The 22697-nt window shown below is 65.3% G+C and overlaps 4 protein-coding genes across 4 annotated transcripts in view; all 4 read left to right on the top strand.

The window, feature by feature from the left end:
- Positions 1-4: 4 nt before the first annotated feature.
- Positions 5-1783, top strand: LOC309447058 (dynein axonemal heavy chain 17-like; the record flags this gene model as incomplete). The annotated part of the gene is made up of 5 exons (XM_082067317.1): positions 5-349; positions 726-919; positions 1160-1352; positions 1436-1535; positions 1623-1783. The coding sequence occupies 5 exons, from the start codon at positions 5-7 to the stop codon at positions 1781-1783; spliced, it is 993 nt and encodes a 330-aa protein (XP_081923443.1).
- Positions 1784-1896: 113 nt separating this feature from the next.
- LOC309447057 (dynein axonemal heavy chain 17-like) lies at positions 1897-4448 on the top strand (the record flags this gene model as incomplete). Its single annotated transcript, XM_082067316.1, has 8 exons — positions 1897-1998; positions 2263-2418; positions 2496-2624; positions 2813-3040; positions 3243-3359; positions 3513-3772; positions 3855-4050; positions 4182-4448. The coding sequence occupies 8 exons, from the start codon at positions 1897-1899 to the stop codon at positions 4446-4448; spliced, it is 1455 nt and encodes a 484-aa protein (XP_081923442.1).
- A 470-nt stretch (positions 4449-4918) lies between these two features.
- On the top strand, positions 4919-6053 carry LOC309446920 (dynein axonemal heavy chain 17-like; the record flags this gene model as incomplete). The annotated part of the gene is made up of 4 exons (XM_082067121.1): positions 4919-5017; positions 5110-5250; positions 5563-5706; positions 5823-6053. 4 exons carry the CDS (start codon positions 4919-4921, stop codon positions 6051-6053), a joined length of 615 nt encoding a protein of 204 aa, XP_081923247.1.
- Positions 5955-22697, top strand: part of DNAH17 (dynein axonemal heavy chain 17) — a 26174-nt gene continuing 9431 nt past the window's right edge. Inside the window, exons 1-44 of the mRNA XM_082067202.1 lie at positions 5955-6005; positions 6104-6346; positions 6425-6594; positions 6870-7092; positions 7166-7282; positions 7540-7626; positions 7890-8042; positions 8381-8629; positions 8839-8961; positions 9155-9502; positions 9580-9671; positions 9837-9963; positions 10168-10320; positions 10665-10790; positions 10893-11000; positions 11110-11241; positions 11690-11850; positions 11939-12095; positions 12513-12617; positions 13085-13242; positions 13367-13505; positions 14002-14229; positions 14369-14506; positions 14629-14761; positions 15032-15159; positions 15274-15422; positions 15594-15876; positions 15989-16162; positions 16736-16943; positions 17020-17185; positions 17631-17733; positions 18205-18352; positions 18504-18595; positions 18775-18936; positions 19155-19319; positions 19440-19631; positions 19838-20104; positions 20226-20387; positions 20849-21082; positions 21231-21395; positions 21518-21613; positions 21690-21907; positions 22085-22292; positions 22572-22687. Coding sequence (XP_081923328.1) covers positions 6137-6346; positions 6425-6594; positions 6870-7092; positions 7166-7282; positions 7540-7626; positions 7890-8042; positions 8381-8629; positions 8839-8961; positions 9155-9502; positions 9580-9671; positions 9837-9963; positions 10168-10320; positions 10665-10790; positions 10893-11000; positions 11110-11241; positions 11690-11850; positions 11939-12095; positions 12513-12617; positions 13085-13242; positions 13367-13505; positions 14002-14229; positions 14369-14506; positions 14629-14761; positions 15032-15159; positions 15274-15422; positions 15594-15876; positions 15989-16162; positions 16736-16943; positions 17020-17185; positions 17631-17733; positions 18205-18352; positions 18504-18595; positions 18775-18936; positions 19155-19319; positions 19440-19631; positions 19838-20104; positions 20226-20387; positions 20849-21082; positions 21231-21395; positions 21518-21613; positions 21690-21907; positions 22085-22292; positions 22572-22687 — 7073 coding nt within the window. The 5' untranslated portion in view covers positions 5955-6005; positions 6104-6136. The remainder of the gene's footprint in view (positions 6006-6103; positions 6347-6424; positions 6595-6869; positions 7093-7165; positions 7283-7539; positions 7627-7889; positions 8043-8380; positions 8630-8838; positions 8962-9154; positions 9503-9579; positions 9672-9836; positions 9964-10167; positions 10321-10664; positions 10791-10892; positions 11001-11109; positions 11242-11689; positions 11851-11938; positions 12096-12512; positions 12618-13084; positions 13243-13366; positions 13506-14001; positions 14230-14368; positions 14507-14628; positions 14762-15031; positions 15160-15273; positions 15423-15593; positions 15877-15988; positions 16163-16735; positions 16944-17019; positions 17186-17630; positions 17734-18204; positions 18353-18503; positions 18596-18774; positions 18937-19154; positions 19320-19439; positions 19632-19837; positions 20105-20225; positions 20388-20848; positions 21083-21230; positions 21396-21517; positions 21614-21689; positions 21908-22084; positions 22293-22571; positions 22688-22697) is intronic.

The following is a 22697-nucleotide window of genomic DNA, read 5'->3' as shown; positions in this document are numbered from 1 at the left end:
CACCATGGCGGTGGCGCCGGACGAGCGGCACGGCCTCCTGGAGAGCTTCGCCACGCTGGTGCTGCGGCTCCGGCCCGACAAGTGGAACAAGTTCATGGACAGCAGCGAGGCCGCGGCCGAGCTGGACGAGTTCTTCAAGCAGCAGGACGTACGGGAGCTGGTGCTGGGGCTGAACCCCGCCGGGCAGCTCCAGGCCACGGCCGCCTTCCCGCCCGCCATCAGGGGCAAGGGCATCTACTTCGTGAAGAAGAAGGAGGAGAGCATCACCCGGGAGAACTGCCGCAGCGCGCTGCTGGTTGGGGACGTGGCCCCCTCGCCGGTGGAGCAGCTCCTCACCGTGATGGACGAGGTGGGTCGCGCACAGGCGCTGATCTGGCACCCGCTGCTGTAGCCAGAGCGTTGGGTGGGACACAGAGCCGGGTGAAGGGCACAAGTGCGGGCTTCTCTGGGGCCCGGCTGCATCGCTTCCCCCCGGCGTTTTAAAAGCTCCGTGTAATTCCCCCTTCCCAATTCCCCACAGCGGGGAAATGTCTGAGGGGTTTTCTCCTACACTTTCCGCGAACACTCTGCTCAGAGCGCTGCCGGCCCAAGCGCCTGGGCGCCGAGCCGGGCCCCGGGAGCCCCCGCCGTTCCTCCTCCTCAACGCGGGGCTTGTGCCCGAGTGCCGGGCTGGGGGCGCAACGCAGCGCGGCCCCCCGGCCCGGCCCTGAGCGCGGCCCCCGCAGGTCGTGTACCCCCTGCTCCTGAGCGAGCGCGGCCTGGCCGGCTGGCCCCGCGTGGTGGCCGAGGAGGTGATGCGCCAGGCCCACCGGCTCCGCAGCGAGCTGCTCGCCATGGGCGGGAAGATCCAGGGGAAGCCGCTGCTCCCGCTGCCAGAGAACCTGGATGGCCCGGACGACTCCAGCGCCATCCTGGACAGGTGGGTGCTGGTGGCACCGGCGGTGCCAGTGGAGCCGGGCTGGGGCCCGGGGCAGCACGTCCCTTGGGGAGAGGTGGGAGCCAGGACACCAGCTCGACCCCTGGGCGTCCCTGGGCACAGCTCCCGGGCAGCAGAGCACCCTGGGGCTGCTCGAGCCGGGCTGGGGAGGCGGCTGCGGCTGCGGGCGGGTGCACAGGCTCCCCCGGGGTGGTGCTGGAATGTAACCGGGCTGCCTTCCAGCCTGGCAGGGCCTGTGGACGTTTCGGTGCTCCACGCCATCGAGACCACCGTCATCGAGTGGTCCCACCAGATCAGAGACGTCCTGAGCAAGAGCTCGGCGCAGCCGCTGCTGGAGGGGCTGCACCCCCTGCCCAGGACCGAGTTCGAGTTCTGGAGCACCAGGACCGTCCACCTGCAGTGCATCAACGACCAGGTACCACCGTGCTGGCCACGCAGCCCCGGTGCTGAGCCCCGGTGCTGAGCCCCGGTGCTGATCCTGCCGCCTCTCCCTCGCAGCTGCTCTCGCCCCGGGTGACAGCGCTGGCCGAGATCCTGGAGAGGGCGGACAGCTGCTACTGGCGGGTGCTGCAGAGCGTGTTCAGGGACGTCCGCGCCGGTGAGCGCGCGGGAGGCACCGCGGGCGGCTGCCGCGCCCCCGTGGCGAGGCTTCCCCAGCCCTGACACGGTTTCTTCCTTGGCCCAGGCCTGGAGGAAGCCAAGGACATCGACCTCTACCTGCAGCCGCTTCGGATCCTGCTGGAAGAGATGGAGCAAGCAGATTACTCTGAGGTAGGTTATATGTGCCAAAATAAGCAGCACCGCCTGGCTTCCTCGTCCGGGCGGAGGTGGCAGCGCCGATCCTGAGGCTGCGTGTGGGTTCAGATCCGCCCCGGCTCTGCCCGCCCCTCCTTAGCGCAGCCGCGGCGCCGCAGTGACGGCCGGTGCTCCCGCAGCTGCAGCCCTACCTGGACGGGGTGATGTGCACCCTCTGCCTGGTCTGCGCCCACTGCCAGCACTACAGCGCGCCCGCCCGCCTCGTCGTCATCCTGCGCGAGATCTGCAACCTCCTCATCGAGATGGTAGAGCCCAAGGGCACGGCAGCACGGAGCCTGCGCCGCCGGGGGCCCGTCAGCGGGAGGGTGGCGTGGGACGGGTGTGGGGGCCCAGCGGGGGTGACAGAGAGACACCCAACCACGGGCCCGGCGAAGCCCCCGCGTGGGGCTGGGGGGTCTGGGCCAGGCGTGGGCTGTGGGAAACACCAACAAGCCCGCGGGGCCAGCGGTGGCGGGGGCAGGACCCCCCGCGCTCCCCCCGCCAAACCTGCCTGCACCCGCCTGTCCCAGACCCGCAGCGTCCTGACGCCCGAGGACGTGCTGAAGGGGCTGCAGGGAGAGATGGACGAGGTCCTGGGGGGAATCCGACTGAGCATCGCCACCATCGAGCAGCTCTTCCAGTCCTACCGCACCTACTGCTGCGACCTGGCGCCCGCCCTGTGCCCGGTGGGTGCGGGGCCGCCGTGGGGCCGCCCGGCACGGCCACACCAGCTCCGCTCCCTGACGGCCCCTCTGGCTTCCAGGAGGAGCCGCAGCTCTGGGACTTCCCCCCGTCCCTCATCTTCGGGAGGATCGAAGCCTTCCTGCACCGGCTCAGGACCATCGAGGTGACAGACGGCGTGTCGCTGTGGGCTGCCCTGCCCGGCCCGGGGGTGCCGGGGGTCCCTAGAGCAGCACAGGGGCCCCAGGGTGCTGGGCTGTGGGTGCAGACGAGGACACAAGGGAGGCGGGAGCCCAACTGTCCCCAGCACAGCACCCGTGGCCCCGCAGGCGCCCCGGGGTGCTCCTCGGGAGCAGTGACCCTGCGGGACGCAGCTGGTGCTGCCCCCTGCACCCGCAGCGCCGGCGAGCCGGGTTTGCCGGTGAGGGGATCCGCGGGACGGTGGTTTGTGCTCACCAGGAGCTGTACGAAACGGCCATCGAGTTCCTGAAGCTGGAGAAGACAGAGACGGGAGGAGCGCGAGGAAACATCCTCGGGAGCCAGGTGTTCCAGATCTACGAGGAGGTCTCTGAACTCATCAAGACTTTTTCTGAATGCAGCTACGATCCCCTAGACCCTGCAGAAGAGGTGAGGGAATGCTGCCGTGGAAGCGTAAGCATTTGCTAAACGAAGACAAAGAAACCACTTGCTAGAAGTGTCTGGAAGAGCCGCATGTGGAGCCGCGCGGCGGCAGCGCGAGTGCGGCGCTGGGGCGGCCGCGGGGCCAGCCCTCCTGCGGGAGGGAGCGCGGACGCTGTGCCAGCTTAAATTGTTTTGTTCTCGCTGGCAGCAACTGAACAAAGACTTTGCCGAGTTCCAGAAGAAGATAGAGGACGTGGACAGGCGCCTGGCCACCCTCCTCTGCCAAGGCTTTGATGACTGCAACTCCCTGGCGTCCGCCATGAAGGTGCGTGTGTGTCCCAGCGCACCGGTCCTGTCCCCGGGCACGGAGCCGGCAGCCCAGCACGCTGCACCGCGCCCGGGGGCGACCGTGGGGGCGTCACCGCGCCGCCCCGGTGACGCTCAGGGGCACAGGAGCCAGCGCCTCTGTCCCCGGCAGCTGGTGCACATGTTTGCCTTCCTCCTGGAGCGGCCCCTGATCAAGGCTGAGGTTTCCCCGTACTACTCGGTGCTGCTGGGGCTGTTCAGAGCTGAGCTGGAGAACGTGAAGGTTCTGTTCGACACCCAGACCGCCTCCCCCGGGGGGGGCCCGGCCCTCCACAGCAACATGCCGCCGGTGGCCGGGCGGCTGGGCTGGGCGAAGGAGCTGCAGCAGCGGCTGGAGGAGACGCACAGGGACCTGTTCGCCATTGACCACCCGTACGTGTGGGTCGCCCCGGGGAAGGGGCAGGATCCTGCCGTGCCCTGCGGCTGCAGCTGCTCTTCCTCCTGTCCTCAACAGCGTGATGACCGGTACTGAAGCTCAGCTGGTGTCCAGGAAGTATGAAGAGATGATGGGGCTGCTGCAGGGTTACTGCGAGAAGGTGTACGAGGAGTGGGCGAGCGGCGCTGGCCGGGACTGCCACTTCACCCTGGAGCAGCCCCTGATCTGCAGGGACCCCGACTCTTCCCTGCTCAGTGTGAACTTCAGCAGAGAGGTGGGTGCTGGGGCCGGCCTGGCGCCGACCCGCCTGCGCTGGATCCTGCTCTGGATCCTGCTCTGTCCAGGCTGCGCTGAGACCTTCGGGGTTTTACCACAAGCCTTGTCCCCGGGCACCGTGTCTTGCAGCTCGTCGCTGTTCTGCGGGAGGTGAAGTACCTGAACTTCCAGCAGCAGGAGGACATCCCGGACAGCGCTGAGAACCTCTTCGCTCAACATGACACTTTCCAAAAGTTTGTGGACAGCCTGGATCTTATCGTTGGCTGGTACAACGAGGTGGGTTGCAAAGGGGAGACAACCCGGAGGCTTTTCCATGCCCTGGCTGGGTGCCCCGGGAAGCGGCTCCTGGAAGCCGGGCTGGGGTGCGGCGGCACGGCACTCCGCCGTCCCGGCTGAGCCGCGCTGCCGCCGCGCTGGCCTCCTTACCCCGGGCTCCGTGTCACCCTTTCCTCTCCTCTGTAAAACCCGTGACCTGGCGAGTGTGTCGCGGCCGGAGGGGGTCCCGCCCGCTCGCAGCGCTCAGGGACACGTTGTCCCAGGTGACGCAGCGGCTGCTGCCGGTGGAGCTCCCGCTGCTGGGGGAGGAGCTGGCGGCGGTGGACGACCGGCTGGCCAGCGCCGAGCAAACCCTGTTCTGGCACCACAAAGGTACAAACCCACCCTCAGCTGCCCAAGGGCATTTTGATGGGTCCCCACCCCGCTGGCTGCCCGCGGGTCCCCACGGCCACCACACCGGACAGCGCTGCCCCGCGGTGGGGAGGGGGCACCGCGCGGCGTCACCCCCATCCCCGAGCGCCCGGTGCCGCTCGCTGCGCGGAGCCGCTGGCTCAGCGCTCAGCTGGGCTGTGCGTGTCCTCGCAGGAGTCATGGAGTACGTCCAGGAGACGAGGGGGGTCCTGGACGACCTGCAGACCAGGGTCCAGAAAGCCAAGCTAAACGTGGAACGCATCACCCAGCTGATGGAGGTGGCTTTTGCTGGCGCTGTCTGGGCACCGTGGCGGGAAGGGGTTTGCCTTCCCCGGCACAGCAGGGCAGCCCTGTCGTCCCCTCCCTGCAGGAATGCTCAAGCGATCCCCTGTTCGAAAGGAAGGACAAAAAGGACACAGCGCTCTTGGACCTGGATGGGAAAGCAAACGCCTTAGCCAAGCGCTATGCTGCCATTACCGACGCGGGCGTGAAGATCCAGGGGATGGTGGAGGTGAGAGCCGGCCCTGACGCTGCAGGCAGGGCTGCGCTGCTCCGAGCCCAGCGGTGTCCCCCTTTGTCGCTGAGCACTGGACTCAAACCCAGCTGCGATCCCCTGGTCTGCTGAGCCTCACAGGCCGCGGAAACCGCTGCCCAGGCTGCAGCTCGCGGTGTCGGAGCCGGGAGGAGGGAGCAACACGGGATCGGTGCCACCGCCCAGCAGGACAAGCCCATGGGGACAGGAGAGGGGACTCACTCGCAGTGTCAGGAGCTGCTGCATTTCCTGGGTATTGACAAGTATTAGCTGGGTTTTTTCTGCTTGCAGGAGAACGCAGAGCTGTTTAAGGCTGACAAGTCATCGCAGATCTGGCTGGACTACATGGAGTACTTGGATGGAATCGTGCTGGATGGATTCTTCAGACTTGTCCACAGAACTGTGCAGTTCCTGCTCACCAACATGGTCCCAGATGTAGGTCCGGGTTTGCTCCGTGGTGCTGTGCATGCTTGGGATGTGCCGGTGTCGGGGCTGGGGACCTGGGGAGACACAGGACGGGGAGCACCACGCTGGACATTGACGTGTTTCAGGAGGAGGTGGCCCCATTGTTCGAGGTGCACTTGGAGCTGAGCGACAACACGCTGCAGTACCGGCCCTCGCTGGACACGGCGGACGACAACAGCTTCTTGAAGCTGATGGAGAGTCTCCTCCGGGACACCTACGGCTCGGCGGCGCGCGTGCCCCGGCTGCTGGAGGGGCAGCTGAACTACGAGGTCAGTCCGGGGCGGGTGGCAGCTCCGGGCTCAGCTGGAGGGGGGTGAGGACGCCCGGTCCCCCCAGCCGGTCCCTGAGAGCTCTGCCGTCCCCTCAGACCACGCTGGGGGAGCATGCGGAGCTCAGCCAGATGCGGGAGCAGGTGCTGTCGCTGGCGGTCAGCGCCATGAGGGAAGGCATCGAGTACAGCAACAGCTTCGAGGAGCAGAACTACCTGTGGCGGGAGGACCCCGCCGAGTTCCTGCAGCGCTTCCTCGCCCTGGGCAGCGGCCCCGAGGAGCCGCAGCTGGAGGAGCCCCCGGCCGGCGGGACCCCGACCCTCCAGATGTTTCAGCAGGAGGTGCGTGGTGGGTGCTCGGGATGCGCCGGGTGCCCGCGGAGGTGCCGGCCGTGGGCCGTGACCGGTTCTCGTCCCCAGATCGATGCGTACGAGGAGCTGTGCCAGGAGGTGTCGGAGTTCTCGAACACCGAGCTGTTCAGGGGGTGGCTGCGGTGCAACTGCCGCCCGTTCAAGCAGGCGCTGCTGGCCGCCATCCGGCGCCGCGGCCAGGTGCTCCGGCAGCACCTCTCCAACCACGTCACCACCAGGTGGGGGGCAGCGACCCTGGCGCGAGGCCGGGGACAGCCGGTGACCGGAGCCTGGCTGAGCTGTGCCGGTGGCACCGCTGTGTGCCTGGGCAGGGCCGAGGCACCGAGCTGTCCCTTGGGGCGCAGATGCGCAGCGTGGGGGCACGGACAGAGCTGCCGGGCACCCCTGTGGGGCGAGTCCCTGGGCTGTGCTCTGCAGAGGGACCCCCAGCGAGCGGGGGGGCAGCCGTGAGCACCCTTGGGGCCGCCTGGTGACGCTGCCACCTCCCTTGCAGTCTGCAAGAGCTGGAGGATTTCATCCGAGAGGCAAACGTCGGTTTGAGTAAACCTCTGCAGGAGGGAGACTACGACGGGCTGGTGGAGGTGATGGGACACCTGATGAGGGTGAAGGACAGGCAGGCGGTGACCGACAACATGTTTGGGCCCCTGAAGGAAACGATTGCCCTGCTCAGAACTTACGGAGACGAGATGCCGGAGGAGATCCACCTGCAGCTCCAGGTGAGCTGCGTGGGGCGAGGGGGCCCAGGGAGCCCTGGGCCAGGCCGCCCATGCTGCGCGGTGCTCGCTGCAGGAGCTGCCCGAGCGCTGGGACGGCACCAAGAAGCTCGCCCTGCGCGCCAAGCAGAACGCGGCTCCCCTGCAAGCCATCGAGGTCAACGCCATCCACAAGAAGTGCCAGCAGTTCGAGGTGCCCGCCCTGCGCGCGGGGACGAGCTCTGGGCAGAGCCTGCGGCCCCGCTGTCCCTGACCCGTGTCCCCGCTGCCCCGACCCGTGTCCCCGCTGCCCCAACCCGTGTCCCCGCTGCCCCCGACCCGTGTCCCCGCTGCCCCGACCCGTGTCCCCGCTGCCCCAACCCGTGTCCCCGCTGCCCCGACCCGTGTCCCCGCTGCCCCCAACCCGTGTCCCCGCTGCCCCCACTGCCCCTGACCCGTGTCCCCGCGCAGGTCCGGCAGCTCACCTTCCGGGAGGTGTTCCGGGAAAAAGCCCCGTTTCTGTACACTGCGCCAGAGCCCTACAGGTCCTTGAAAAGGGTAAGGATGGGGAGGACGCCCGGTCCCCACCACCCCCACCGGCACTGCCGGCTGCCCCAGCCCTGCGCACCGGGGGGCACAGGGTGGTCTTAGGGGTGCAGCTGGTCCAGCTCTGGTTCCCAACCCAACATGGAGGGTCCGGCCCTGCAGCAGCGACTCTGCCACCCCCGCCACGCTGCAGCGGGACGGAGCCATCGCTGGGGTGGGAGACACGTCCCTGGCACTCAGTCCCAGGCTGAAACCTTTTCTTTGTCCCCAACCAGCAACAGAAGAACGTCGCCGCCATGGAGAGCGACCTGGCAGCGCTGTGCCAGTCGGCCAAGCTCTTCGAAGTGTTGGTCCCAAAATACAAGCAGCTCAAAGTGTGCCGCAGGGAGCTGTGCCTGCTGAAGCAGCTCTGGGACATGATTGTCCTGGTGGGTGCAGCAGCGTGGGCCAGCGCGGGGCCGGGCTGGCAGGGACAGGCTGCAGCGCGGGGCCGGGCTGGCAGGGACGGCTGCGGCGCGGGGCCGGGCTGGCAGGGACGGCTGCGGCGCTGGGCCGGGCTGGGCCGCGTGGCTTTGCCGCAGGCGCGGAGCGGCCGCAGCTCCTCCGGGAGCCTTGCTGCTGTGGGAGCGGGGCCGAGCCGCGGGGCCGTTTGGCAGCGCCGGCGCGGGGACACGGGCTGTGCGGGCGATGGGCACCCTGCTCGTCACCCTGCGCAGGGACGCCACTGCTAGTTCCGTGTTCCGTGAGAGTGTATCCCTGAACTCAGGTTAACACGAGTATCGATGACTGGAAGACAACCAGGTGGAAGGAGATCAACGTCGAGCAGATGGATATTGACTGTAAGAAATTTGCTAAAGACATTCGGAGCCTGGATAAGGAGATGAGGAGCTGGGATGCATACACGGGGCTGGACAACAGCGTGAAGAACATGATAACGTCCCTGCGCGCCGTGAACGAGCTGCAGAACCCGGCCATCAGGGACCGGCACTGGCAGGAGCTCATGAAGGCAACCAAGGTGCTCCCGCCCCCCCGGCTCCCGCCCCCCCGGCTCCCACCCCTGAGCCGAGACGCTCCCAGATTTGCGCGCAGCGGGGAAGCGCGCAGTCCGCTTTAAAAGCTGGCCATACACAAATACCTGTGCGGGGTCCTTAAACGTGGGTGCTAATGACTTGTTTGGCTCAGCCGAGGGGAGTCCCTGCCCTGACGGTGCCAGTTCTGCTGCAGGTGAACTTCACCATGTCTGAGGACACAACCCTCGCGGAACTGCTGCAGCTGAACCTGCACAAGTTCGAGGATGAGGTTTCTGGCATCGTGGACAAAGCCATAAAAGAGTCAGGAATGGAGAAGGTAAGTGGGGCTCAGTTCCTGCCCTGCTGTGCCGAGAGCCCTGCTCCGCCGCGGCTCTGCGGCTGCTGCTGCTCGCGTTCCCGCTCCGGGGCCGCCGGGGAGCCCGTGCTCCGGGGGAGACGTCCCTCCCGCCTTCCTCGGGAGCTGGGGCTGGGCACCGTGGAGTCCACTCATTCCTCACACCTGTCTGCAGGTGCTCAACAGCCTGGACACCACGTGGGCAGTGATGGAGTTCGAGCACGAGACCCACGCCAGGACTGGCATCGTGCTGCTCAAGTCGAACGAGGAGATGATCGAGACGCTGGAGGACCACCAGACACAGCTGCAGAACATGATGACCTCCAAGTACCTGGCCTTCTTCCTTCAGGAGGTGTCGAGCTGGCAGCAGAAGCTGTCGACCACCGACTCCGTTATCAACATCTGGTTTGAGGTCCAGAGGACGTGGAGTCACCTGGAGAGCATCTTCGTTGGCTCCGAGGACATCCGCAGCCAGCTGCCCGAGGAGTCAAAGCTCTTTGATACCATTGATGAGGAATTCAAAGTGCGAAGCCGTCACCCCCGCGCCCCTGGGAGCTCACGGCCGGTTCGGGTAGAGCCAAAGGATTTTTCCTCTTGCAGGTAATAATGGCCGATGCGGTAAAAACTCCCAAAGTGATCGAAGCCACAAACAAGCCCGGTCTCTACGACAAGCTGGAGGAGCTGCAGAAAAGGTGAGGTTCAAGTTGTCCTGGCGACACTTCCACTGGCTGCCCTGGGGCCAAGAGGAGCGTTTAATTTCTCCGAAATTACATTGATCTCAAAATGACAAGGAGGTGGCGAAGAGTAAAAGCCAACGCGCAGGGGGTTAACGAGGCGTTCTCCTTGGTTTCGGTCAGGCTGGCGGTCTGTGAGAAGGCTTTGGCTGAATACCTGGAGACCAAGAGACTGGCTTTCCCCAGATTCTACTTTGTTTCCTCTGCAGACCTGCTCGACATTTTATCTAACGGGACTGAGCCAGTAGAGGTATGAGCTGCGTGTGGAGCACGGAGGCGAGTCCTGTGGCTCTTGCGTGCTTGTTCGAGCAGTTTTAAAATGTTTCTCATGCTGTGGGGCAGAACAGCGTCCCTGGCACCGCCCGGAGCGCCGTGCGGGGCCAACGCGCCCACCCCTGCGCGGACACGGTCCCCGACCGCCGCCACTGTCCCCGACTGCGGCCACTGTCCCCAGGTGTCCCGGCATCTGTCAAAGCTGTTCGACAGTCTGGCTAAACTGAAGTTCAAGACGGGTGCGGACAAAAAGCCGCTGAAGGTCGCCCTGGGGATGTTCAGCGGTGACGAGGAGTACGTGCCCTTCGACGCGGACTGTGACCTGTCTGGCCAGGTCAGCCGGGCCCGCGCGGGGCAGGGTGGGACGGGGAGGAACCTTGTGCCTGTTGCACACTAACAGCCTGACGGGGGTTTAAAATGCAATCGCGAAGGCTTGCAGCCAAATCCGAACAACTAAAACCAAACCCACACGCTGTAGAAACAGGCTCTGCCTCACAGGTGTACAACAGTGCTGGTGCAGTACCAGGGTCGCAAACCCCTCCAGCCCCGCAGCCTCTGGGCTCCGTCACCCTCAGCCCGGGCTCCGCAGCCGTGGGGTCCCCGCGGGGCCGGGTCTGCGCGCGGCGGGTCCGTCCGGGCGGGAGCTGCCGGCTCAGCCGCACTGCCGCGTGTCCGCAGGTGGAGGTCTGGCTGAACCGCGTCCTGGGCAGCATGCGCGCCACGCTGCGCAGCCTCATCCCCGAGGCCCTGGCCACCTACGAGGAGAAGGCGCGGGAGCAGTGGGTGTTTGACTACCCGGCACAGGTGGGAGCTGCGGCACGGGCGGGCGCGCCGGCGCCTTGCGGAGCCCTCGGGGACGCTGCCTTTCCCTTTGTGGCCGCGTTTTGTCCCTGTGGTTTGCTGCAGGTTGCCCTGACGTGCACTCAGATCTGGTGGACCACCGAGGTCGGCATGGCCTTCTCAAAGCTGGAGGAAGGCTATGAGAACGCCATAAAGGACTACAACAAAAAGCAGGTCGGTGTCCCGCGGCCCCTCTGCCCCGACACGGTGCGGCCCAGGCTGCGGCTCACCGGAGACGGCAAAGGATGAAGCCATTCTCCTCCTTGTTTCTTTTGCTCCTCAGATCACCCAGCTAAACATGCTGATCTCACTGCTCATTGGCAACCTGAGTGCTGGCGACAGGATGAAGATCATGACGATCTGTACCATCGACGTCCACGCCAGGGATGTTGTGGCCAAAATGATTCTCGCGAAGGTATTCATTACAGGACAAGATTGTTACTGCCCTGTGTCTTGATACTTCTGAGCATAGATTTCCTGTTATTTTATTACTTTCCAAGATTTCCAAAGTATCCCGAGTGCATGAGGAAGCCACATGTGGGGTGTTGGGCATGTGTGGGAGCCGGGCAGGTGACAGCACAGCTGGGGTCAGGCAACATGGGGCCGGGCCTCGTGCAAAGCCGGAGCCAGGAGCAGCCTGGCTGGGTCCTGCCGCGGTGTGTGGTGCGCGGCTGTGCACCGCGGCTGCTGGGCACGCGGGGGATGGTCCTCGCCCACCCAGCATCGCACTGGGACCTGTTTGCGCACTGCCCTCCTGCCCGGAGGTGGCCAGGGGTCCCAGCGCCGGTGCGGGAGGCGGCTGTCCTGCGGGTCGGGCGCACGGTGCCGGTGCCAGCCTGCCCGCCGCAGCCGCTGCTCCGCAGGTGGAGAGCGCCCAGGCCTTCACCTGGCAGTCGCAGCTGCGGCACCGCTGGGACGATGGCAAGAAGCACTGCTACGCCAACATCTGCGACGCGCAGCTGCAGTACTCGTACGAGTACCTGGGGAACACGCCCCGGCTGGTCATCACCCCCCTGACCGATCGGTGGGCGCTCGCTCCCACACCCCGCTGCCCACACCGGGGCCGTGCCGCGCTGCCGGCACCGCTCAGCCCCGGCGTCCTCCCGCGGCAGATGCTACATCACCCTGACGCAGTCCCTGCACCTCTACATGGGAGGGGCCCCCGCCGGCCCTGCGGGCACCGGGAAAACGGAGACCACCAAGGACCTGGGCCGCGCCATAGGGACCATGGTCTACGTCTTCAACTGCTCCGAACAGATGGACTACAAGGTGGGGAGTGGGACAGTGGCACCGCGGGGTGGTGGCCAAGATGGGGGGGACCCACTTTCGGGAGGCAGTGCTGAGCGTGCATCCCCTGTGGCCGGCGGCAGCACCCGGCGCCAATGCCCTGGAGCCGATGCCCTGGAGCCGATGCCCTGGAGCCGATGCCCTGGAGCCGCACTCCCCTGCCTGCTCAGCAGCTGGAGAGAAAACTGCGGGTCCAGACCCGGTGCCAGCCTGTCCCGCACAACCCCGTGCCCTGGGCAGCTCGTGGCCGGGGAGCCCGGGGGCTTTAACACCGCCGGGCGTTTCCCAGAGAGCAGCTCACCGAGCGAGCCGCTCCCGCGCCCCGGCTCCCCGCCAGCCCCGGGCGCAGCCCTGTGCTGCGGCACGGCGGCTGATGCCGTTCTGGTGCTTTGTCCCCAGTCCTGTGGCAACATCTACAAGGGGCTGGCTCAGACCGGAGCCTGGGGCTGCTTCGACGAGTTCAACCGCATCGCGGTGGAGGTTCTGTCCGTGATCGCCGTGCAGGTGCGTGCTCTCCGTGGGGAACCAGCTGCAGCTTGGGCTGCGTTTGGGGCCGAGCGCTCGGTGTTCCCAGTGTGTGTCCTGAACGCTGGCTCAGTTCAATCTGACTCTCCAAGGGACAGTTTGTTGTCATTTTCACCTGTCGTGCTGGGAGGCAGATGGAAGTGCAGCCGCCCAGGGGCTTTGGGCATGTCCAGGACCTCACAGCCCAGCCCTGTCCCATCCTGGTGACCCGTCACCCCAGTGGCTCTGCCATTGCCAGGGACAGGGCGTCGCGGTGCCGGGGCAGAAGCTGAATCAATGCCAGCTCTCCTGACCTGGGGTTGCCACGCTGCCATGGCTTCGGGCAGCTCTTGGTGGTGTTTCCAGCACCGCCAAGGGCAGGACACCCCCTGGGCTGGGTGTCCATGGGGGGTGCAGGTGAGCCGGGCAGGGACCGCGGGGCTGCCGGCTGATCCCCATCCCGCCAGGTGAAGTGCATACAAGATGCAATTCGCGCCAAGAAGAAAACGTTTGATTTCCTCGGAGAGAAAATCACCCTGGTCCCGTCGGTCGGGCTGTTCATCACCATGAACCCCGGCTACGCCGGCCGGACAGAACTGCCCGAGAATTTAAAAGCTCTGTTCAGGTACCGCGGGCAGCCGGGCTGGTGTGAGAGCGGCGGTGGTTGCGGCGGTTACCGCCGTGTAGCACCCGTGAGGGTGCAGGGCTGTGAACCCCGGCCCCGCTCACCCGCCGCTGCTCCGCTCCAGACCCTGCGCCATGGTCGTGCCCGACTTTGAGCTGATCTGTGAAATCATGCTTGTCGCGGAGGGATTTATGGATGCTAAACTTCTAGCAAGAAAGTTCATTACTCTGTATACGCTCTGCAAAGAGCTGCTGTCTAAACAGGTAATTTAGCAATGTTGCAAGGTTCTTTCAGACAAAGAGTTCATTTGAATTCAGAGCTGAGGGACTGTAGCAGCGTTGCTGGTGGCAGCGTGCCGGCTGACGGCCTGCGCCGTCCCGCTCTAGGCCTGGACAAATTCTGCCTCCGCGCTGCTGCAGCAGGTGGCACGTTTCTGTCCTCCAGAAGAAATAAGCATGGCATGGCATGGCATGGCATGGCATGGCATGGCATGGCAGCCAGTTAAGATGAGAGCATCCAGCTATTATTGATCTCAGCAAAAGTGACTGGCCATTAAAGCACGTTCCCAGGCAGCAGGCCTGCCTGCCCCACAACCCCCAGCTGGAGCTTGTCCTGGACATGAGCTCACTTAAGCCAGGCCTAGGGCACCGCCTGGATGACCCGGTGTGGGGCAGGGGACGGGGTGTTCCTCTCCGTCATTGTTTAAAGCTGTCCTCCCTCACCAAGGTGGAGTTGTGACACTTTGCTCCCTGTTGGCAGGACCACTACGACTGGGGTCTGCGGGCTATCAAGTCCGTGCTGGTGGTAGCCGGCTCCTTGAAGAGGGGGGACCCTGGCCGTGCTGAGGATCAAGTCCTGATGAGAGCTTTACGAGACTTCAACATCCCCAAGATCGTAACAGATGACTTGCCCGTCTTCATGGGGCTGATTGGAGACCTGTTCCCAGCCCTGGACGTCCCCAGGAAGAGGGATCTCAACTTGGAGAAGGTGCGAGCGCACGCGCGGCCCCCGCGCCGGCAGCATCCCCGCCCGGCAGGCCCGTGCGGCACGGCTGAGGCGCCGGCTCGGCTCGCGGGGTGGCTGGGGCTGTGCCGGCTGCCGGCGCTCAGCACCCCTGTCCCTGCAGATCATCAAGCAGGCTGTTGTGGAGCTGAAGCTGCAGGCAGAGGAGAGCTTCGTGCTGAAGGTGGTGCAGCTGGAGGAGCTGTTGCAAGTCAGACACTCTGTCTTCGTCATCGGCAACACCGGCTGCGGCAAGTCCCAGGTAGTGGCCAAACTGTCCCCGAGGACACGGGGTCCCCTCCTGCCCAGCCCAGAACACCCGGAGCCCCGAGCGGCTCCATGTCCCCGCTGCGGGCAGGGGCTGCACCGGTCCCATCTCCGCAGGTGCTGAAGTCGCTCAACAGGACGTACCAGATGATGAAGCGGAGGCCGGTCACTGTGGACCTCGACCCGAAGGCCGTGACCTGTGATGAGCTGTTTGGGGTCATTCATCCAGCCACGCGGGAGTGGAAGGACGGTGAGACACCGACACGCGTGCGGGTGGGACCCGGAACAAGCTGTTCTGCAGCAGCAGCTGCCACGTGGGCAAATACCTGCGTAAAATACCAATCTATAAACACTTTGTGCTGTGGTGGTGGAGTGGGAAGATCTTTCCTTGGGGCTTTTTACCGGACCATGAGGGGCGAGGAACACATTTTGGGGAACGCCAGTCCTGCGCGTCCCTCAGCAAACCTGCCGTGGGTGGCAAGAGCTGCCAGGGACAAACCGCTGTCCCTCTATGGGGCAGGTCTGTTTTCTACAGCCATGCGTGACCTGGCCAACATCACACATAAGGGGCCCAAGTGGATCATCCTTGATGGAGACATTGACCCCATGTGGATCGAGTCCCTGAACACGGTCATGGATGACAACAAGGTCGGTGCCATCACGCCCCAGGAGCTTTGCTCGCTCATTAACTCAGGGTGATCAGCCTGCGCTCACACCTGGGCCCAGGGATCAGGCATCCCCCGTGACCAGCTGCTTCCCCAGATCCTCACCTTGGCCAGCAACGAGCGCATTCCCCTCAACCCCACCATGCGGCTCCTCTTCGAGATCAGCCACCTGCGCACCGCCACGCCGGCCACCGTGTCCCGCGCGGGAATCCTCTACATCAACCCCGCCGACCTGGGCTGGAACCCGTGAGCCCGGGGGGCGGGCGGGGGGGCTGGGGGAGCCGGGGGAGCGGGGTCGGGCTGGGGGCTGGGGGAGCCGGGGGAGCGGGGTCGGGCTGGGGGCTGGGGGAGCCGGGGCAGCGGGGGCCTGGGCGCCGGCCCCGTGCGCGCACCGGCAGCCCTGCCACCCCCCCGCAGCATCGTGACCAGCTGGGTCGACACGAGGACGGCGCAGTCCGAGCGGGCCAGTCTGACGCTCCTGTTTGACAAGTACCTGCCGGTGTGCCTGGAGAAGGTCAAGAAGGGATTTAAGACCATCACGCCGGTCCCCGAGGTGACGCTGATCCACACGGTGCTGCACCTGCTGGAGTGTCTCCTGACGCCCCAGGCCGTCCCGCCGGACTCGCCCCGGGACCTCTATGAGCTCTACTTTGTGTTCGCCTGCACCTGGGCCTTCGGCGGGGCCATGTTCCAGGACCAGGTGCGCTGCCCCCGCCCCGCGGCTCCGGCCCAGGCCCACGGCCGCATCCTGCGCAAGCGCTAAAGCAACCGCGCTGGCCGGTTTCTGAGGTTTTCTGTTTGGTTCCCCGCAGCTCATGGATTACCGCCTGGAGTTCAGCAAGTGGTGGGTGAGCGAGTTTAAAACTGTCAAGTATCCTGCCCAGGGGACAATCTTTGACTATTACATTGACCCGAAAACAAGGAAATTCATGCCCTGGACTGAGAAAGTGCCAAAATTCGAGCTCGATCCTGAAGTCCCTTTACAGGTATTTCCCGCGAGCTGTGTGTGCCGTGGCCGTCACCGGGCGCCCGGCCGGGCAGGACCGCGCTGCAGGGCTGCGGCTGCGCTGGTTGTGCCGGCCCCGCGGAAACCCCAGCGAGAGCTGCGAGCTGCAGCTCTTCTCTTTTAGTTTCACATTAGCCTGTGGCTTTGTAGATCCTCACGAAGGAGCTCACTATTGCCTGAGTGCTAAAACGGCCTTTGGAACTTCACTTGCGCGTCTCTTGAAACGCTGTCCTGAGTGGGGGTCGTGTCAGAGGTGTCAGGGACAGGGAGAGGTGCCGCGGTGGAATCTGGCCCGTGTGCTGGCTGAACAGAACACCGGGGACAGTTCCAGGAGCTGTGCCGTGTTGTTGTGTTTTAATAACTCATTTTTCTGACAGCTCCTATTTTTGGTCAGAAAGTCTTTAGAGTAACCAAGCACTTGAGACCTTTTTGCTTTAGAGAGTGACCAGGTTTGTTTGGAGAGAGAGCATCCTCCGCTAGAGCAGCCGGCGCTGCCGGGCACACGGGGCGGGGCTCGGCGCGCTGCCCCGGCACCAACGCGTGTTCTCCCCAGGCCTCCATGGTGCACACGGCTGAGACCACCCGCGTGCGCTACTTCATGGACCTGCTGATGGAGCAGCGGCGGCCGGTGATGCTGGTGGGGAACGCGGGGACGGGAAAGTCGGTCATGATGCGGGACAAGCTGGCAGCGCTCAGCACAGACGAGTACTTCGTGCAGTTCGTGCCCTTTAACTTCTACACCACCTCGGCCATGCTGCAGGGTAAGGCTGGCCCGGGCTGTGCCCCCAGCGCGGCCCCCCGCCCGCCCGCCCTGCCCACCCGCCCCTCTCGCCGCAGCCGTCCTGGAGAAGCCCCTGGAGAAGAAATCGGGGCGGAACTACGGCCCGCCCGGCGCCCGGAGGCTCATCTACTTTGTCGACGACATGAACATGCCGGAGGTGGACAAGTACGGCACCGTGGCGCCGCACACGCTCATCCGGCAGCACATGGACCACGGGCACTGGTAGGTGCCCGCCCGGTGGCCCCGCTGCGGGGGCACGGTGACCCCCGCCCGCAGAGCCGCGCTGGCGCCTGTGCCGTCCTGGCCGCGCTGCCGGTGCGGCTGAGCTGGTGGTTCCCCGGCCTGTGCATCCCAGAGCCACGGGGAGACTTTGGCAGGGAACAGGAAAACGCCCTCCCGGTGACTCCAAACCCGCCACGGCAAACAGCCCCAGCGCCGCGGGGTCCCCATCCCCAGCAGGGCAGGCGGCGGGGGGCTGCTTTGGGAAGGGAGGGAGGTGACAAGTGAGTGCCGGGGCCGCGGGGGTGTGGGGCGGCTCTGGCCGTGGGGCGCGGGAAGGGCCCCAGACAGTGTCACCGGAGCGGACGGAGCTCGGCGGGGTTGGGCAGCACAGCCCCACAGGAGGACCCCGGCCCTGGAAAGTGTCACAGAGCCGGTCCCTGCACAGGTACGACCGGACCAAACTGACCCTCAAGGACATTCACAACTGCCAGTACGTGGCCTGCATGAACCCAACCGCGGGGTCCTTCACCATCGACCCCAGGCTGCAGGTACGCGGGGCCGGGGCCGTGTTCACCATGTCTCTTCTCCTGGGACCAGAGCCTGGAGGGGCTGGGATGGGGTGGGACAGAATGGGATGGGGTGTGATGGGGTGGGATGGGGTGTGATGGGGTGGGATGGGGTGTGATGTGGTGTGATGGGGTGTGATGTGGTGTGATGGGGTGGGATGGGGTGGGATGGGGTGTGATGGGGTGGGATGGGGTGTGATGTGGTGTGATGGGGTGGGATGGGTGGGATGGTGTGTGATGGGGTGGGATGGGGTGTGATGTGGTGTGATGGGGTGGGATGGGGTGTGATGGGGTGTGATGGGGTGGGATGGGGTGTGATGGGGTGTGATGGGGTGGGATGGGGTGGGATGGGGTGTGATGGGGTGTGATGTGGTGGGGCGCCTTGCGGTGCCGGCTGCCTGCATCACCCCCTGGGGGCAAAGCTCCCCCCTGAGCTTTTGCTCCTTCCCGCAGCGCCATTTCTGCGTCTTCGCCGTGAGCTTCCCCGGGCAGGAGGCTCTGCTGACGGTGTACAGCACCATCCTCGCCCAGCACCTGCAGCTGCAGAAGATGCCGCCAGCTGTGCAGAAGCTGCAGCCGCAGCTGGTAGCAGCAGCGCTGGGTGAGTCCCTGGAAATGGTCCAGCCAAAACCTGGGGCTTGTCCCGCCTGCCCACAGTGACCGGGGAGGCCACACCAGGCTCGGGGACCCCGCCGGGGCTGCCGTGGTCCCCGGGGACCTGCCCGCCCGCTCACCGCGCTCCCTGCCCGCAGCTCTGCACCAGAAGGTCGCCTCCATCTTCTTGCCAACAGCCATCAAGTTCCACTACATCTTCAACCTCCGTGACCTCTCCAACATCTTCCAGGTAGCGGGAGGGCTGGTTCCTCTAAAACGTTCTCATGCCTTTCTCTCCTCCGTCACACATCCTGCAGTGCACCGTGTCCCTGCACGTTACCACGGGCTCTTCCCAAAGCCAACCTTTAAACCCGGCTCTGAGCAGCAGTAAAGGAAACTCCCAAGGCTGAGGGGTTTGGTGTTCGGCAGGGCCTGCTGTTCTCCACCCCCGAGTGCCTGAAAGCTCCCGTGGACTTGGTGCGCCTCTGGCTCCACGAAGCCGAGAGGGTGTACGGGGACAAGCTCGTCGATGAAAAGGATCAAACCACCTTTGGGAGGACACTGGTGGACACCTGCAAGAAGTTCTTTGGTGTAAGTTGTGCTGGAAAATGAGGGAGTGCCCCACGGTGGTGGTGCTGCAGTGCCTGGCTGCCCCCCAGCTGAGCCCCCCCAGCTGAGCCCCCAGCTGAGCCCCCAGCTGAGCCCCCCCAGCTGAGCCCCCAGCTGAGCCCCCCCAGCTGAGCCCCCCCAGCTGAGCCCCCAGCTGAGCCCCCCCAGCTGAGCCCCACATCTGGCTCTGCCTCTCCCAGGAACTCGGTGAAGAGCTGGTGTTCGCCAAGCCCAACATCTACTTCCACTTCGCCCAGGGCCTGGGCGATCCCAAGTACCTGCCGGTGCCGAGCTGGCCGGCGCTGAACAAGCTGCTGGGGGAGGCCCTGGACGGCTACAACGAGGTGAACGCGGCCATGAGCCTGGTGAGCACCGCGGCCCCAACCGCCGCAACACCAATTCCTTGGGTTTGTACCTCGTGGGGCATTTGCTGCTTCTCCTGCCGTGATTCAGGTTGTCAAACCTCCCCGTCCTGTTTTCTCCAGGTGCTCTTTGAAGACGCGGTGTCTCATATTTGCAGAATTAGTCGGATCTTAGAGTCCCCCCAGGGCAACGCGCTGCTGGTGGGGGTGGGAGGCAGCGGGAAGCAGAGCCTGGCGCGGCTGGCAGCGTTCATCAGCAACCTGAACGTGTTCCAGATTACACTGAGGAAAGGCTACGGCATCCCAGACCTGAAGGTGAGCGCGGCCCCGCCGCGGCCCGGCGGCACGGCACGGCACGGCCCGGCGGCACGGCACGGCACGGCACGCTCGCTGCGGCTGTGCCCCGTGCGACGCGCTCGGACGTGTGTTCTGACCCCGAGTCCTGCCCCGCGGGGCCCGGGCGGAGCCGAACCCGGCACGCGGGGACCGGCTCGGGGTGACGGCTCCTCTGTCCCACCCAGCTGGACCTCGCCGCCCAGTACATCAAGGCGGCCGTGAAGAACCTCCCCACTGTGTTCCTGATGACGGACTCCCAGGTTGCTGAAGAATCGTTCCTGGTCCTCATCAACGATTTCCTGGCGTCTGGGGAGGTGCCAGGGCTCTTTCAGGATGATGAGGTGGAAGAAATTATCAGTGCCATGAGGACCACGGCGAAGTTACTTGGATTGCCAGATACAAGGGAAAATTGCTGGAAACTATTTATAGACAAAGTCAGGCGTCAGTTGAAGGTGGGTGCTCACCCAGGAGGGGTTTTGTCAGCGCTCCTGGCTTCTCCCCTCCACAGCCTGTCTGCAGACAGGACACACGCCGTGGCTTCCCTGCGCGGTGACGTGTGACGCCCTGGCCCAGGTCATCCTCTGCTTCTCCCCCGTGGGCTCCACGCTGCGGGTGCGGGCGCGGCGCTTCCCCGCCGTGGTCAACTGCACGGCCATCGACTGGTTCCACGAGTGGCCGGAGGACGCGCTGGTGTCCGTCAGCAGCCGCTTCCTGGAGGAAACGGGGGACATCGAGGTGAGTGGGGCCCGGGGTGCTGCCTGCCACCCGCACCCAGCCCCGTCCGGGAGCCGGGGGCACCGCCTGCTCCGGGTCAACCTGCAGCTCTGCTGCTCCCCGGGGCCACGTGCCGGGTCGGGGGCGGCTCTGGTGTCACAGCCTGCAGCCCCGCGCTGGGGACAAACCCGTCCTCATCGCCCCTTTGTCCTTAAGACACCACCACAAATAACGAGCTGGAAGCATCAGCTTTGCCGCAGTGCAGCCCGGCTTAACCTGAGGGATTAGGGTCAGGAGAACCAGAGCTGGGCTTAAGCGCCGGCATCTCTGGTGCCATGGTCAGCCACGTTCTCCAGCGCACCCTGTGCTGTTCAATGAAAAGCGGCATTTGCCCCCCGGCCCTGTGGGTAGATGCGGAACCAGCGCTGTGACGGGTTTGGTTCTGCACCGGCGCCGCGGCTCACGGTCTGTTCCTGGCGCAGCCCGAGGTCAAGGTCTCCATCAGCCGGTTCATGGCCCACGTGCACACCAGCGTGAAGGAGATGTCGAAGAGGTACCTGTCCACGGAGAGACGCTACAACTACACCACACCTAAGACCTTCCTGGAGCAGATAAAGCTCTACCAAAACCTGCTGTCGAAAAAACGCAGCGAGCTCACTGCCAAGATCGAGAGGCTGGAGAAGGGGCTGATGAAGCTGCAGAGCACGACGTCGCAGGTACCTGCCCACAGTGTCACTTGTGCTGACAGGACCCGCGTCCCCGAGGACAGTTGCGGTGGCCGGGACGTCCCCGAGCCACCGCTGTGAGGCCCACCGGGCTCGCTGGGATCAGCCCGCTCACCTGCTCCGTTTCGCCCCCATCGAGGTGGATGACCTGAAGGCCAAGCTGGCAGTCCAGGAGATAGAGCTGAAGCAGAAGAACGAGGACGCAGATAAACTGATCCATGTGGTGGGCGTCGAGACGCAGAAGGTCAGCAAGGAGAAAGCCATCGCTGACGAGGAGGAGCTGAAGGTCCAGGCCATCAACACGGTGTGTGATGCTGAGCCAGAGCCCAACACCGGGGCCCAACGTGGGACAGGGCAGCACGAGCTCCATCAGCTCCGGCCGCTCACCCCGTCCCGTCCCCTCGTCCCATCCCCTCGTCCCCCCAGGTGGTGACCGAGAAGCAGCGAGCGTGCGAGACCGACCTGGCCAAGGCGGAGCCGGCGCTGGTGGCTGCCCAGGAGGCCCTCGACACCCTCAACAAGGTGGGCGACCCCTGGGCGGGAGGCGGGTCCCTGGCTGGTGCTGGGGGTGCTCAGCGTCCCCGCGGTCCCTTCCTAGAACAACCTGACGGAGCTGAAGTCCTTTGGGTCCCCGCCCCAAGCCGTGGTGAACGTGACGGCGGCTGTGATGGTGCTGACGGCTCCCAACGGCAAGATACCGAAGGACAAGAGCTGGAAGGCAGCGAAAGTTATGATGGGAAAAGTAGACGCTTTCCTTGATGCCTTAAAGAAGTTTGACAAGGAGCACATCCCCGAGCCCTGTCTGAAGGCGTTTCAGTGAGTCCACGGTGGCTCCATGGGGCTGCCCCGAGCTGGGGGCTGGGGAGACCCTGCTCGGCCCGGGGGGCTCGCGGGCAGCCCTGGGCAGCGCCGGCAGCCCGAGCCCGCGGGGAGCAGGACGGGGCCGCCGGAGCCGTGGCGCGGTGCCGCAGCGCAGCGTGTTTCCCGCCCCAGGCCCTACCAGGCCGACCCCAGTTTCGATCCAGAGTTCATCATGTCCAAGTCGACGGCCGCCGCGGGCCTGTGCTCCTGGTGCCTGAACATCGTCCGGTTCTACGAGGTGTACTGCGAGGTGGAGCCCAAGCGGCAGGCGCTGGCCGAGGCCAACGCCGAGCTGGCCGAGGCACAAGAGAAACTCGCTCGCATTAAAAAGAAAATTGCGGTAAGTGCGTGTCCCCCGCAGCCCGGCCAGCGTGGCGGCCGTGGCCAGACTCTGCTCGCCTTGGCTGGCACAGCCGGCCACTGTTCGCCTATAGCTGCAACCTCCATCGGCCGCCAGCGATTCAGCTGTGGGTCATGGCCAAAAATGGGCGAGAAGGTTCCTATAACTCGTGTAGGCTGGTGCCCAGGTGCGGGAGCTGCTGCAGAGCTCCCTCTGGGCCCGGCGGCTCAGCGCGGCGGCGCCGGTGCCGCAGGTAGCCGTGCATGTGTTCTTTTGAAGGACCTGAATGCCAACCTGGCAGCACTCACGGCGGATTTTCAGAAAGCTACGGCTGAAAAACTCAAATGTCAGCAGGAGGCTGATGCGACCAACAGAGTCATCACGCTGGCAAACAGGTACCGCGCA

Source organism: Streptopelia decaocto (assembly GCF_964273445.1).
Source record: "Streptopelia decaocto genome assembly, chromosome: 16".
In the NCBI taxonomy this organism is placed as follows: Eukaryota; Metazoa; Chordata; class Aves; order Columbiformes; family Columbidae; genus Streptopelia; species Streptopelia decaocto.
This window is presented reverse-complemented; position numbering and strand designations above follow the sequence as displayed.